Raw genomic sequence first — 14,736 nt, 5'->3', positions numbered from 1 at the left:
CAATAGTCTGGAATCAATAAAGTTTATTAGTTTTAATAAAAAAGAATGTGCAACTTTCTATTTGATGGTTCAAATCTTAAAAAACTTTGTGCATCTTCATTAAGTCTATGCCATTAATTTGCCAATATATATCTTTGGCTTTGAATGGATTTTCTTTTTGACATTGAATATAAAGTCTAAATGAATGCTTCATTTTGTCGAAAAAAAAAAAGAATGCTTCACATAATTTACACAATATCCATAATATATTAATTATGTATCTTTTTTTTTAATGGCAAAAATTGTATTGATCAATAATAATGGAAAACAGTACAAGTAGTACTACACCCAATTTTATGGGATCTGGTACTAGTGGCACTAAGACCATTGCCAAAAAATAAAAGTTCATCTATTAATCTCATCTAATTAAACAATTCATTGGGTTTACAAACCATTCATAAAATAAGCATGAGCACCCGAGTGTTTTCCCAAGAGATACTTTTAATCGCATCAACGATATCTAAGTAGACATATAGATTTTTGTGAAAAAAAAAAATAGATCATTACACGCCTTCAAAATTGACCTTTATTTTTGCGAGAAACCATGCTTCCTCGGAAATTTTTGGTTGGAATTCCATAGTATTCTTGTAGTGGTTGTATGTCAAATCAATAATGACCCTTTGGTAATCTTCTTATGGCACACAAAGAAGCAAACAACTTTCCCACGAAGTAAAGACGTCATTTGGTAGAACCATTGAGACACCAAGCCACCAAAAAAATTCATACCAAACTCTAATTGTAAACCCGCATGTTAAAAATAGGTGATCATTCGATTCCGTCACTTCTGAGTACCATTGATAACAGGTAGCCCCCCATCGACTAACACACCACGCTTAGCTAAATTGATGGAAGAATTGTTAAAGAAAAAAGAGAGATAAAAGAGAAGATACCAATGGGAGAAAAAAACACGTGAAAGGGAAAGATACATAGAAAACGCAAATGACACTGCAATATCTAGAAACATACGCTCGCGATGCTTTCGGGATAATAGTGTTCGTGATGTTTAGCATTTTCCCTATTATATATCATGCAACTGTCTGAAATAATATAGTGTTGTTGAAGGTCTCGTTGCTCGTGTAGCGGATGCTACTCATTCGCCTTCCAACGAAAAACAATCTAATACATCGTGAAATATTCCTCACATTTCATATCTTTGTTCAAGTAAGTTGTGGTAAGACCAAAAATGCATATCATTTATTTGTGGGTTGTGCTTTTTATGGCAGCATTTGGGCGTATATCCAATTGTGGTTTGGTATATTTAATTTGTGGTAGACTGGTTACCTATTTCTAATCATGTTTGTCAATTTACAGATCTAGCATGCATAGAAAAACCATATTTGCTCTTCATGTGATTTGGATGGCGTCTGTTTGAGTCATTTGAAAAGAAAGGAATAGTTGAATTTTCCGCCAAAAACATCAATCATTGCAAAAGATGGTGGACAATATGAAGTTATCCTCTTTTGGGTGGTTACAAGCTAAAAATAGTATCATACATTTTGATTTTCATCACTGGTGACTAATCTCATTTAGTGTTTTACCAAGATCCATAGCTAGCTTTTGGTTGTTTTCTAGCTATTGTTGGTTGTGGATCCTTGTATGCGACTGAATCCTTTCTTTAGTCCTTGCCTAGCACTTCTTGTGCGGCGAGGGAGCTCCGTTAATTAATATATTTTATTTTGTCTTCAACAAAAAAAATTATTGAGTGTGTTTTAGATGGAACACCGCCGGTATGTCATTTTTATACTAGAAGTCGGACCCATTTGTTTAAGATAATAAAAAAAAAAATTGATTATCTTATGAAATTGACTCTTAAAAGTTGACTTTGCTATATATATTATTAATTTTATTTGAAATTATATATTTTCCTTGTCAGTAACAACACTGCTTGAGCTTTCAAGAATCATATGATTTCAGGTTCATGTCTCTTAATGCTTGACATGTTCTCTCTACGTGCAGTCACATAAGTAAGGGACTAAGGGCCCTGATTAATGTATATATACATACAACTAAAAATAATGTCAACTTTCTCTCCTTCCTTAACTATGTGCTTGCATCACTCCTTTAAAAAAAATGTGGTTGCATCATTGTAACCAACCATTTTCTTTTTTGCAGCCATAGTCGATCACATGTAGTTGCAAACGTTAAATAAAAGATTGTGCGAGTTATTTTTTTAGTGTGAATCAGGTATCCTCTGCGTGCAACTCTGGAGACTAATTTTTCGATTATTGAAGTTGTATTTTAAAATTTATTTATTAAACTTGGACTGTGAATCATCTCATCCATCCTGTGGTTAAGATTTCATGACAGCATGACATGACACAAAAAAATTGAATGTGTATGGAAAGACATGACATTATTGCAATAAATGTAACTAAAATTCAGTTTGTTGTTGATGTTTTTTTTGGAATGACACTACTAGGGGTGTTCGCGGTGCGGTTTGGTTCGGTTTTGAGCAAAAAAGTCATCCAAACCGCGAGATAAAAAAGCATGCGGTTTGGTTTGGTTCGGTTGATTTTTAAAAGTCATCCAAACCAAACCAAACCAAACCAATGCGGTTTGGATTGGTTCGGTTTGTGCGGTTTATCGTGAGATAAAAAAATATTGCATTAACTCTAATATTGCCAACTTGTTAAAAAATAAACATAGGACATTTTATTTTGATGTTTATATGATAAAATATTAGGTAAAACTTATATCAAAATAGGTAAAATTAAGAAGAAACATAAGCATGAAACAAATTATTGGGAAGTAAAGAAAACAAATTCATCACTAGAAATGAATTGAAAGAGATGGAAAGGAATTATAATCGAACCTGATGGTGCAACGATGGAAAAATCGAATCAAAAGAGATTATTCTTGAGCTATGTAATTAGGCTAGTACATATTTAAGTAATATTCATTATTCTTGCGGTTTGGTTTGGTTTGGTTCGGTTGCTGAGATGCAAACCGCAAACCGAACCGAACCGCGCGGTTCAGTGCAAAAGTCATCCGAATTCATCCGAACCAAGTGCGGTTTTTTGCGGTTTCGGTTTGGATTGAGTTGGTTTGCGGTTTTTCTATTGGGTTGGTTCGGTTTTGAACACCCCTAGACACTACATCATGGTAGATAAAGCTCAAATAACCTGTCTAAATACTTGAATGTAACAAACTCACATTTGTTGCAACAAATTTAAGGGATTTGCAGGTGGAAGTTTCCTACATCCACGTAGTCGAGACATCAGTGGCAGTCCGATCAAGATTGAACAGTTCAGATTCAAGCACAGTCTTTTACACTATATGATAAAAAATTAAAATCTGTATTTTTAGATCTTATAATCTTGATCGAACGACTCCAAATATCTCGAATGCATGAATGCGACCGTATGGAATCCAAATTCAAATTGAAGGTAGTTAAAATAAAAAGGAAAAGGGAGTTTGACTAGTTCAAAGCAACCATTTGTTTGGTAAATACTAAAAAAGGCATTAATCAAAAAAAGACAACAAACATGTTAATGTACGAGAATTCACAAACCACAAAAATGAACATTCCAAATTCTTAGGCTAAATATTTGGAATCCAAACATTCTGTCATTGTTGTCATCCTTTCCTATTTTCCTCCAAACAAATTGAAAGTTGTTATTAGAAATCTAATAACACCCTTTTCCATGCTTTCTATCAACTTATAACATTTCTAAATTTTCATAACCTCACCCTCAATCCCCCCCAGGAGGTATGGGGAAGATAGAAAAAAAAAACACATCAAAAATAAAATTTTCATTACAACAAAATCATAATAATAATTTTCTATCAACCTTGTCATCAATATCACCTTTGATGGCTATCCTCCTGGTCATTCTTCTCTTATCTTTTTCTTCACCTTCATTAGCTCTTCCTTCTTCGTCTCCAAGTTTCGTTCCGAAAGACAGTTTTCTTATTGATTGTGGTTCTGAAAATGTAGTTACTTTACCTGATGGAAGACAATTCAAATCAGATCCACAAGCAAATTCATTTTTACAAGCTAAGGATGATTACAAAGTTTCAGCAGATGATGCTAATGTTCCTTCACCTATATATAAAAATGCTAGAATCTTCATTCAAGAAGCTAAGTATTCATTCCATTTGGTTCAGCCTGGTTTTCATTGGATTCGCCTTCATTTCTATCCGATCAAAAACAGTGTTTTCGATCTTCAAAAGGCGACGTTTTCTGTCAACACAAATACTTTTGTTCTTCTTCATAGCTTCAATGTGAATAACACTGACAAGGCAATCCTCAAAGAGTATCTCATCAATGCAACAGAACCACAGTTGATGTTGTCCTTCATTCCTTTGAAGAATTCGGCTGCGTTTATCAATGCAATCGAGGTTGTTTCGGCGCCAGATAACCTAATCTTTGACACCGGCTCGGGACTTTTCCCAGTCGCCCCGGTTAACGGATTAACAGCCTATGCTTTCCAGCCTGTTTATAGGTTGAACAATGGAGGACCTTTAATTACATCAGCAAATGATACACTTGGAAGAACTTGGGAATCTGATGAACCTTATCTTACAAATAAGAATCTTGGAAAGAGTGTTACTGTTGCTACTAATGTTGTTAAGTTTCCTCAAGACCGTCCGGATATTTCGCCTTTGATTGCACCACAAACTGTTTATTCTTCTGCCACTGAGATGGGTAATGCTGATGTGAATCTACCAAATTTCAATGTATCATGGAAATTTGATGTTGACACTTCTTTTAGTTACCTTGTTAGGTTGCATTTTTGTGACATTGTGAGCAAAGGACTTAATCAACTTTACTTCAATGTTTATGTTAATGGAAAAGTTGCAATTTCTAATTTGGATTTATCAGCTATAACTGGTGCATTGGCAACACCATATTATAAAGATTTTGTTGTGAATGCAACATTGATGACTCAAGGATTGAGTGTTCAAGTTGGTCCTGCAGATGCTAATGGTGGAAATGGTAATGCAATTATGAATGGTATTGAGGTTTTGAAGATAAGCAACACAGTGAATAGTTTGGATGGTGAGTTTGGTGTTGATGGAAGGAGAGTTGGTGGTTCGAACCGTGGAACGGTTGCAGCGGTCGGTTTTGCTATGATGTTTGGAGCATTTGTTGGTCTTGGTGCTATGGTGATCAAGTGGCATAAGAGGCCTCAAGATTGGCAAAAGAGGAATAGTTTCTCTTCATGGCTGCTTCCTTTACACGCCGGCGACACAAGTTTCATGAGTAGCAAGAATTCAATAGGGAAAAGCAACATTTTCTCATCATCAATGGGATTAGGAAGGATTTTTTCCTTTTCAGAAATACAAGAAGCAACAAAGAATTTTGACTCCAAAAACATTATTGGTGTTGGTGGTTTTGGTAATGTTTATTTAGGTGTGATTGATGAAGGGGTTCAAGTTGCTGTCAAGAGAGGAAATCCACAATCAGAACAAGGTATCAATGAATTCCAGACTGAAATCCAAATGTTGTCTAAGCTTAGACATAGACATTTGGTTTCAATGATTGGATATTGTGATGAAAATGAAGAAATGATTCTTGTTTATGAGTACATGCCTAATGGACATCTTAGAGATCATCTTTATGGAAAGAACATGCCACCACTATCTTGGAAGCAAAGGTTGGAGATTTGCATTGGATCGGCAAGAGGTCTTCATTACCTTCACACTGGTACGGCACAAGGAATCATTCATCGTGACGTTAAGACAACTAACATCTTGCTTGATGAGAATTTCACGGCTAAGGTATCCGATTTTGGACTTTCAAAAGACGCGCCTATGGGACAAGGTCACGTTAGTACTGCGGTGAAAGGTAGTTTTGGTTATCTTGACCCTGAGTACTTCAGGAGACAACAATTGACCGAAAAGTCTGATGTCTACTCATTCGGAGTAGTCCTGCTCGAGGCATTGTGCGCCAGGCCGGCTATTAACCCTCAGTTACCTAGAGAACAAGTTAACTTAGCTGATTGGGCTATGCAATGGAAGAGAAAGGGTTTGCTTGATAAAATCATTGACCCTCTTCTTGTCGGTTCGATTAATCCTGAATCTATGAAGAAATTTGCTGAGGCTGCTGAGAAATGTTTGGCTGATCATGGTGTTGATAGGCCTTCAATGGGAGATGTTCTTTGGAATTTGGAATATGCATTGCAGCTTCAAGAAGCTTTTACACAAGGGAAAGTTGAGGATGAGAATGAGGCTAAATCTGCTGCTGTTGTTGTTCCTACTTCACCTGCTCCTCCTACTACACCCCCTTCTGTTACTGATTGTCCCCCCACAACTCCTCAACAAGAAGTAAATAATAGTCCTGCTGAAGTTCAAGCTATTGATGGCCATTCTGGAACTGCAATGTTTGCACAGTTTAGTAATCTTAATGGAAGGTGAAATCCATCACATGGAATTCTGTAAAGTTGATCATGTGAAGGAAGTGTTATATAATAATTTTGTATGAATGTGGAGAAAAAAATTTGATGTATAATGGTGTGTGATGATACTGTGTGATATTTTCTGTTGTGGAGTATTATGTTTGATGGTAGAAATTTGTAATACTGGTTAAAGTACTGGTGTGTGGAAGTATATGTGCATTCAGTACCATTAATCATATGGTCTTATATAATTTGATTTGTAATATATTTTGTTTTGTAAATTTTAGGGAGTGATTTTTAGAAGCAAGTTTTAGAAAACTTAGATTTGAATTTCCATGCAATTTGACAAGAAAATAGCTTCTTTTTCTTATTTGGTCATATGATATAGATGATGTTTTTGTGCTACCTGCAAAAAAAACTAACATAGGATGAATATAATCAAGATTGTAATCAATGATTTTAAAAATATAAAAATAAAAAACGTATGTCTCCAATATCAAGATTATTTTGTATGGCTCTGCACACGATTGCGAGTGAGGTCGTATCACCTTGAGTCCTTGACTACAATTCTCCTCAATATTAAAAATTGTGATAAAAGTTGAGATTGTGTCTGCGATTTAAAACCTTGTTTAAACTTACCGGATAGTTAAAATATAAATTAACATTTTCAATCTTTCACATATTCATGACTTGCAAGACTGTTGAATTGTCTTTGCTACATTTGCATCTAGTGCCATAAGTAAACTATTTATGAGGTCACACTCACAGCACATAATCTGTCATAAGAAATGACTTACAATATTAATCTGGTTGGAAAGGATTTACCTCATACTTCATAAGAGTGTTAGATTCAAATCATGATACCATTCTGAGAAATTCACTAGGAGCAGGGACCGGTATCATGTACATTATGAGTTGTGGGGACACATGCATGTACTGTGTTATTGAGGAAACAAAAAAAAGTGAGTAGCATACATGATATACTATGTTTGACATTTTGACCAACAATGTGGCACACGCCCACCCAGCATAAACTCAACATGCACAACTCAACTAAACAGTATGGCCCACACCTAACACAATGGCTGATAAAAATCATAGAGAACAGTTGTGATTATTTATGCTTTCAAAAATGAAATATATTTATACAAATATATATTTCCTCGTGAAAAAACATTGCTTATGAGATTGAACCCTATACTTGGTTTACAATATATTTATGCTTCAAAAATGAGGATTGAAGAAGCTAGAAATCTTAGCTTCACCTAGATGCAGGAATTTTTGCTTCAGCCACAGATCCAAACAGGCAATTAAAGGAGGTGTAGATAAGGATGGGGTCGCCATCACCCAGTCTGAATAAAAGCAGAATTGGTGGCTGTAGAAATCAAATGTTCATAACATTAAACTAGTATATAGCTTGGGACTGGGACCAATATCAGCCTGAAGAACGTTGAAATAAAATCAAAATTTATAAAGTAAAAAAATAACAGTTTTGCTTTATTTTCTCTTTAATGTGCTTCTAATAAAAAAGTTGCGTCAAAAAAAAAAAAAATACAGTATGATTCAATTTCGGCAAAGTTTTACACAGGCAAATCTGTCATGCCAGACAGCATCATCCATTTGACATTTGTATTAAATCATCCACCTATTCATCTGACAAATCCAGAAACCATGAAAGATTGGTAATAAAAAGTTGTCCTTTTTAAGAATTCATGAGAATGACCAGATGAAAGGAAAAAAAATGCTAAAAATATACATGACAATAACTGAATAAAATTTCATTTTGCAAAATATCTGTTAAATCGTCTTTAGACAATAATTGAATAAAGATTCCAATTTGCAAAACTTCTGTTAACTAATATCAGGTGTTGTGAAGTTAATTAGAAAGATTAGTGATCCTCTCTGTCAGGAGTCAGCAAGAATAATACACATTTGCTGCCACAGAGAAAAGCACAAGAACAAAAAAGAGTATCTATCCGAATCAGAAAACTAGTAGCAGCATACCTAACCCGGTTATGGCCAAAGAATCGCCAAACCTCTACCAAATACAAAATTAGAATGCAAGATCTCAACCGGATTAATAGTTCGTGCACAAAACTATGACACTCTTCTCTTTTTAAACCCATCTAAATTCCCATCGAGCATGACAAGGTCGTCTTCATCATCGATTACTTGCAATTTCTTGTGATGCCTTTCATCATCAGCAGTATTCGACTTATCAGAATCATCAGGAAGCTTTCTTTTCTTCACCGGAGAAATTATACCAACATCATCATCATTTTCAGATTTTTCTACTGCTGTTATTGGTGCGTCTGAGGTGCTTGCACCGTTACTAACAGATTTGTCTTCATTTTCTGCAGCTGCAGCTGGTTGAGTCCATCCTGAGAGAACCATACCATCGGGTTCTTTCTCTTCATCAAATTCCTCTCTGAATTTAAAGTCACCAACAAAAGAAAACAATTCAGAATAACAGGAAAAAATAAACATTAGGATTAAGAATGAATTGAAAAACAACCATAATTCAAGATGCAAGAAGGAAATGGGAGAAAAGAAACACTACAAACCTGTGCTTTATGTTAATGTTGCACTTCAATTCCTGTTGAAAATCCTCTACTGTAAGCATTGTACCACCAGTTACAGGAGAAGGAAGCTCAGCTAGGACCTGAACAGAATAGTAAAAATGGTTAAAGAAAATGTAATCTCATTATCAAACCAAAAGACAAGAAGCATACCTTTTCAAGGTTGGCATTATAAATTGCAACCATGTCATCCTCAATATCACCAGCTTCATAGAGGAGGTTTGAAGCATTCATGACAAGTGGAAGGCTCATCCCAAGCTTAGCCTTGATGATCTTTTCGACAACATCCTTCAACTTTGAACGGTTTGTGTTTATTTCAAGCAATACAGGACTCTGTTTCCCACATATTTGAACATGGTGAGTATGAGCATATTAATTACATTGACTTTAAAGTACTAGGTGAGAAAGGAAGATTTGACGTACCTCAGAACAAACATAACATGATTTGTTAGGCTCAAATGGCTCCACTGGCATAAGCAGAGTGTTTCTTGCTGGATGTTCCAGACAATATGTCATTCTGCGGCATGTCCAAATAAGATTAGAATAAAAGCATTAAGAGAGAAGTTAATAAACTTGTAAGCTACGAACTCGTCAGAGAGAAAATCATCACGGTAAACAACATGAACAGAAAATACTATTCACGGATACTTAGAACAGAATTTATTCTCGGGAAAATTCTAAAAATATGTTTGGTTACCATTTAATAGTTTTAAGGAGCTTTATCATTTCATCGAGTTTAACAGAAATCAACAGAATAAGAAAAGAATGTGGTAGATAAAAGCGAGATAAGTTAGAGCCGTGGTTATTTCAAAGTAACTCCTATGCCCATGGAAAAACATGATATCCCTCCTACTCGTAGGAATAAACAGCGAGCAAAACATGGGCATGTTCCATTTGTTAGAATCAATAACAACAGGACTATTATTTCAAGGCTTGAACCAAATACAGAATACTGCATTCCTAACAATTCTACAACCAGCAGAAACATCACCAACTATTTGATAACATAAGATCAAGTATAAGTTGTTTCTAAAATCAAAAAGAGAATGAGGATAAACTTCTGCATAAACTGAAAATAACAGGCTTATGATAATAAGCCATCTGGAGAAGCTTATGAATCATGAATGTAAGCTAAGGACAGCTTATATCAGGTTTTTTTTTTTTTACAAACTCTTCCAGCTACTTAAATTGCCTATAAAATAAATCCAAATAACCCTCAAGTAAACAGCTTCAACTATAATTTTATTTAGCTATGTTAACTATACTGCAATAGAGTGAACAATAATGATAATATTTTGATCATTCAAAACAAAATACAAACAAACCGAGAGTAAATTCTTACATGTAACACTAGCAATATGATGATACTACAGAAATTGTTCCCCACCACCAAAAAAGTTTGTTAGTATCTAGAAGGTAGTTTTTTCCTCAAGGTATATTGTTTGACACTTAACAATGCTTTCTACAACCCCAAACATACAGTAACACAGTCACTTTTGTATCACTACATCCAATGCAAAACGGATAAGTTAGAGAAAGCGGAATCACATATACCTATAACTTTTAATGTCATTTTTCAGCACCTTGATTGCTTCAATGACAATCAAACCAGCAATAACAGCATTTGTTGTCGCCACAGCATGCACAATGTTACCAGCAATTCCTTTAGCTTCAAAAAGACTATGTAAAGGTATGCCAAATGAAGCAGCACGTATGTTTGCAGCTGCAGTAACAAATTCTACAGCCAACTGGTCATCTTTATCAAAGCTCAGATTGCCAATATCCTGCTCAAAAGATACATCAAAAGAAATAAAAGGTTCCCGTTAAGTTTCCAGATGGTGATATATGATTATTGTATATGCTCTCCCATCAGAGTGTGAAATCAGACCAACCTTTTCTCTTTTTGTGAAAAATAGTCTCAATGCTTCGAGAAATACTCTAGCATTTTCTCTAAGACTCCAGATATCTTGCGGGTTCTTCATGCCCAAAGATGACATGGCAGAAACTGAAAATCCATCGCCACAAGCATTATCATTGTCCAGATTTCCATTCTGTTTATCCAATTCATCAGACAGGACATCCTTGCTGTATATAGGTTTAGGTCTATTTCGATTTTTCCATGTCTCCTCATTGGACAAAGCTAATTCAATATTATACCCAAATACGTGATCAAATATTTTCTTTCCATATTGACTGATGTCTTCATCTTTGCTATGTTCAAATATATCCTCTATGTTTTTTGATGAGCTGGCAGCATCGCTTGAGCGAACATTTAAATCATTGTCTTGATTTTTGTCGCCAAATAACTTAGAAAATAGTAGTTCTTTTGCCCACACAATACAGTGAACAAACTACGACAACAAAGATAAAGCAAAAGCTTAGAACTCACTACGCTGAAGTATAAATTGAATGCATAATTCATAAGCCTAGTTGATGTTCAATTTGACAAAGCAAAATACAATTGTTTGTGTCACAAACTTATCTACTTGTCTAAGATATAACTAATGAGTGCCTTCGGTAATAGGTTAGACTGTAACTGACTACTGGTATTCATGATCCACAAAGATATAACAAGGAATTATAAAGATTACATTCAAGGAAAATCTAAATGGCCATGCAATGCCTAAAATTTCTATGTATGAACTACGGTCCTATTGCATCATATGTTCTATGATGAAAAAATCATTCAGTGCATAAAGGAAAACCAACACATACCTTTGATGGGGTACTTGTGATAGTACAGACTGGATATGTCTTTGGAGCTGGTTTAGGCTGACACTCATAGCACTCTGTTCTTCCTTTGACATGAACTGTTACCTGTTTCCAATAAAAATTATATCACAAAAGCTGCAATCAGTATCTCATAACAATTAAGCATACAAACATATATTGCAATTAAAATCATGTGGGATCAATGATATATTTTGAAAGATAGTAAAAAATAAGTTTCAAAGACCGCCGGGGCCACAAAACTAGGAGGTAAAAAAACAAATAAGTGATCTCAAATGAAAACCTGAACAAGTCAATAGTATATAATATAATTACTGTGGATTTAAGTCAATTAACTTTCAGAAAACTCATCATAGAAACAGTATGAAGAAGAGGTGTCCCCTGAAATTTTAGAGGATAATCAGTGAATAGAGATTAAGAGCTCGGATGATAAAAAAAATTTGAAGACATGAAGTATGTCAAAGGAAACATATTTTCTTTTCCCAATCAGAAGATCGATTATCTAGTCATAAGACATAAATCAGTGACTAATTACATTGATAACAGATTTTATCAAATAGGTTTATAATGACAATCAGATAATCAATGATTAAATTACCATTCAGAATTTACTTAATACTGCTAAACACAACCCCTATATGGAAATAGATATATCTTACCAAGAAAACAATAACTACACACACAGTAACACAATAACACAGTAAACTCAGTAACACAATAACAGTTATAATTTTATTAAGTTTAATTTAGCTATGTTAACTATACTGCAATAGAGTGAATAGAAATTAAGAATTCAGGTGATAAATAAATTTTGAAGATTTCAAGTATGTCAAAAGAAACATATTTTGGATTCCCACTCGAAAGATTGATTATCTAAATATCAGACATAAATCAGTGATTAATCACATTGATAACAAATTTTAGGTTTATAATGACAATCAGATAATCAATGATTAAATGAACAAAGATACACTAAAGCAAATAAAAATAACCATCGAGCAAGAAAAAACACAATTCAGAATCTACGTAATACTGCTACAATGAAACTTCTAACTGAAATGAAATTCTAAATGAAATGAAATGAAATAATAACACACCAAGAAGCCAATAACTACAATTAAATTACCTGACCAAGGAACCCAGTAGTTCCACTTTCAACTAAAGGAACATCAGCTGCCAAGCACAAACGATTCACATGTCGCCGTGCATCTAGGTTGTCCAGCCCATTAAGAACAACATTAAATTGCTTAAAGAAGTCCACATTGAAATCAGGATCTTTGACATTTGCATGATATGATGTGATGTTTATCTTGGGTCTAAATTTTAAAACAGCATCCCTAGCAACCTGGTTGAAGACTTAATCAGATGGTTGTGAATCTAAAACCTATACAAGTAACTAGAATGTCGGTAACATATTAACTTACTTTAGCCTTGGACTGCCCAACATGGGATTGTCGAAACAAAAACTGTCTGTTCAGGTTACTGACTTCTATAGTGTCCATGTCAATCTGCACATTGGGAATAAAAGAAGCATATTAATGTAATAAAGCGCATCCATGGCTTAAAACCACGTAGATAATTCAAAAGAAAATCTTAAAATATAATAATATACAAAATGCAGTCTTTTAATTTATTCTGGCCACAACTTCCACCAGCATTCACCAGATCTGCATCTCCCCACAAGCTTATCACCTACACCTTATCACCTACACCCTCCGGTCACTATTATAAGCAAAAATGCATTTTTTAGATTCATTGAATAAATGATGTACATGGTCTATAATATAGACCACATAAATCATTTATTGAATGGATTTAAAATGTTGATTTTTGCTTATAACAGTGACCAGAGGGTGTAAAGTATTAACCAATGATTTAAAAACCAACCCAGACAATTCAAACGGTTGAACCGCGAACCAGCACCGTCTACGGTTTGGTTATTTGAACAGTTCAACCGTGGTTTTGTCCAGGTTCAAGCGAGTTAAAGTTGTTGAACCATGAACCAAAGGTCTTGGTTCGATGTCCGGTTCAGTTATTAAAACATTGGTACTAACCCCCAATAATAACAGGGTTAATATATGCTTTTACGGTTATAACAACATTGTCCACACTACAAACTACCCTTAATTAAAATGAGTCTTATCTTACAACTTGGGTAACAAAAACTCAAGAATCCACAACCAAACGTGTAATAAATACCCTATTTTCATCATTGCCAACACCAATTGCCAAAAAAAGCAAGTAAAGTCAACAGACTGTAAACACCCAAACATTTCAACCTAAACACACAATTATTGTGAAAAAATTGCTCAAACCTTACTAAAACAAAACACCTGAAAATCCAATACCAAAAAACTCTCCCCAATTAAAACAAACAATAGAGTTTCAAATCAGTACTAAGTAACCATAAATCAGATCAAAAGGGAAATTAATCAAAATACTATACAACCAATACAACAATTTAATTAAATAACAAATTTAATCACTCCAATTAAAAACTAATAACAGTTCAATAACTTTCTAAGTTCACAACCAACACTCACACTTGACAATTCACTCACACACAAAAAAAAACTAAGAAATTCAAAAAACGAAACTGAAACGCAAAATTATGGAAATACCCATTTGACAAAACCCATAAAGTTCAAAACTTTACTAAAAATCTGAAAACCCGAAGTGCAGAAAACCCTAAAAAAACCAAATTTCAAAATTTCAAAAAAAAAATTAAAAAAATAAAACCCTAAAAAAACAAAAAGGAAGTAACTAACGATGTGTATGTCAGAGAAGCCAGAGAGAGCGAGAGTTTTGAGAAGCTCGCAACCAATTCCACCAGCACCAACCATGAGAACTTTTGCATCCTGAAAGAAAACCCAAAACGACATTAAAAACATGCAAAACGACGAAAGTGAATACGAAGAAGGAAAAAAAGAGTAAAATTTACTTTGATAATGGAAGAAGCCATTGAAATTGAGGGTTGAGTGAGAAGAAGTTGAAGGAGAAAAAGAATCGTTGAAAAATTTATGAGAGAGAAAGAGGGAACAAATTGT

General features: G+C 34.3%; 2 protein-coding genes across 2 annotated transcripts; one reads left to right on the top strand and one right to left on the bottom strand.

The window, feature by feature from the left end:
* The first annotated feature begins 3,516 nt into the window (after positions 1-3,516).
* On the top strand, positions 3,517-6,645 carry LOC146898195 (putative receptor-like protein kinase At4g39110). Its single transcript, XM_085738937.1, has one exon. The coding sequence runs from the start codon at positions 3,751-3,753 to the stop codon at positions 6,397-6,399; it is 2,649 nt and encodes an 882-aa protein (XP_085595063.1). The 5' UTR covers positions 3,517-3,750; the 3' UTR covers positions 6,400-6,645.
* Positions 6,646-8,216: 1,571 nt separating this feature from the next.
* On the bottom strand, positions 8,217-14,736 carry SAE2 (SUMO-activating enzyme 2). The gene is made up of 11 exons (XM_085738936.1): positions 14,631-14,736; positions 14,458-14,547; positions 13,114-13,197; positions 12,816-13,034; positions 11,675-11,776; positions 10,852-11,310; positions 10,514-10,743; positions 9,383-9,476; positions 9,113-9,292; positions 8,945-9,042; positions 8,217-8,808 (listed from the first exon to the last, which is right to left on the bottom strand). The coding sequence occupies exons 1-11, from the start codon at positions 14,649-14,651 to the stop codon at positions 8,478-8,480; spliced, it is 1,908 nt and encodes a 635-aa protein (XP_085595062.1). The 5' UTR covers positions 14,652-14,736; the 3' UTR covers positions 8,217-8,477.

Source organism: Medicago sativa, chromosome 8, assembly GCF_051527215.1.
Source record: "Medicago sativa cultivar Bolivia chromosome 8, Bolivia_mono, whole genome shotgun sequence".
Taxonomy (NCBI): Eukaryota; Viridiplantae; Streptophyta; class Magnoliopsida; order Fabales; family Fabaceae; genus Medicago; species Medicago sativa.
Note: the sequence above shows the minus strand (reverse complement) of the source record. Positions and strands in the feature narration are given on the sequence as shown.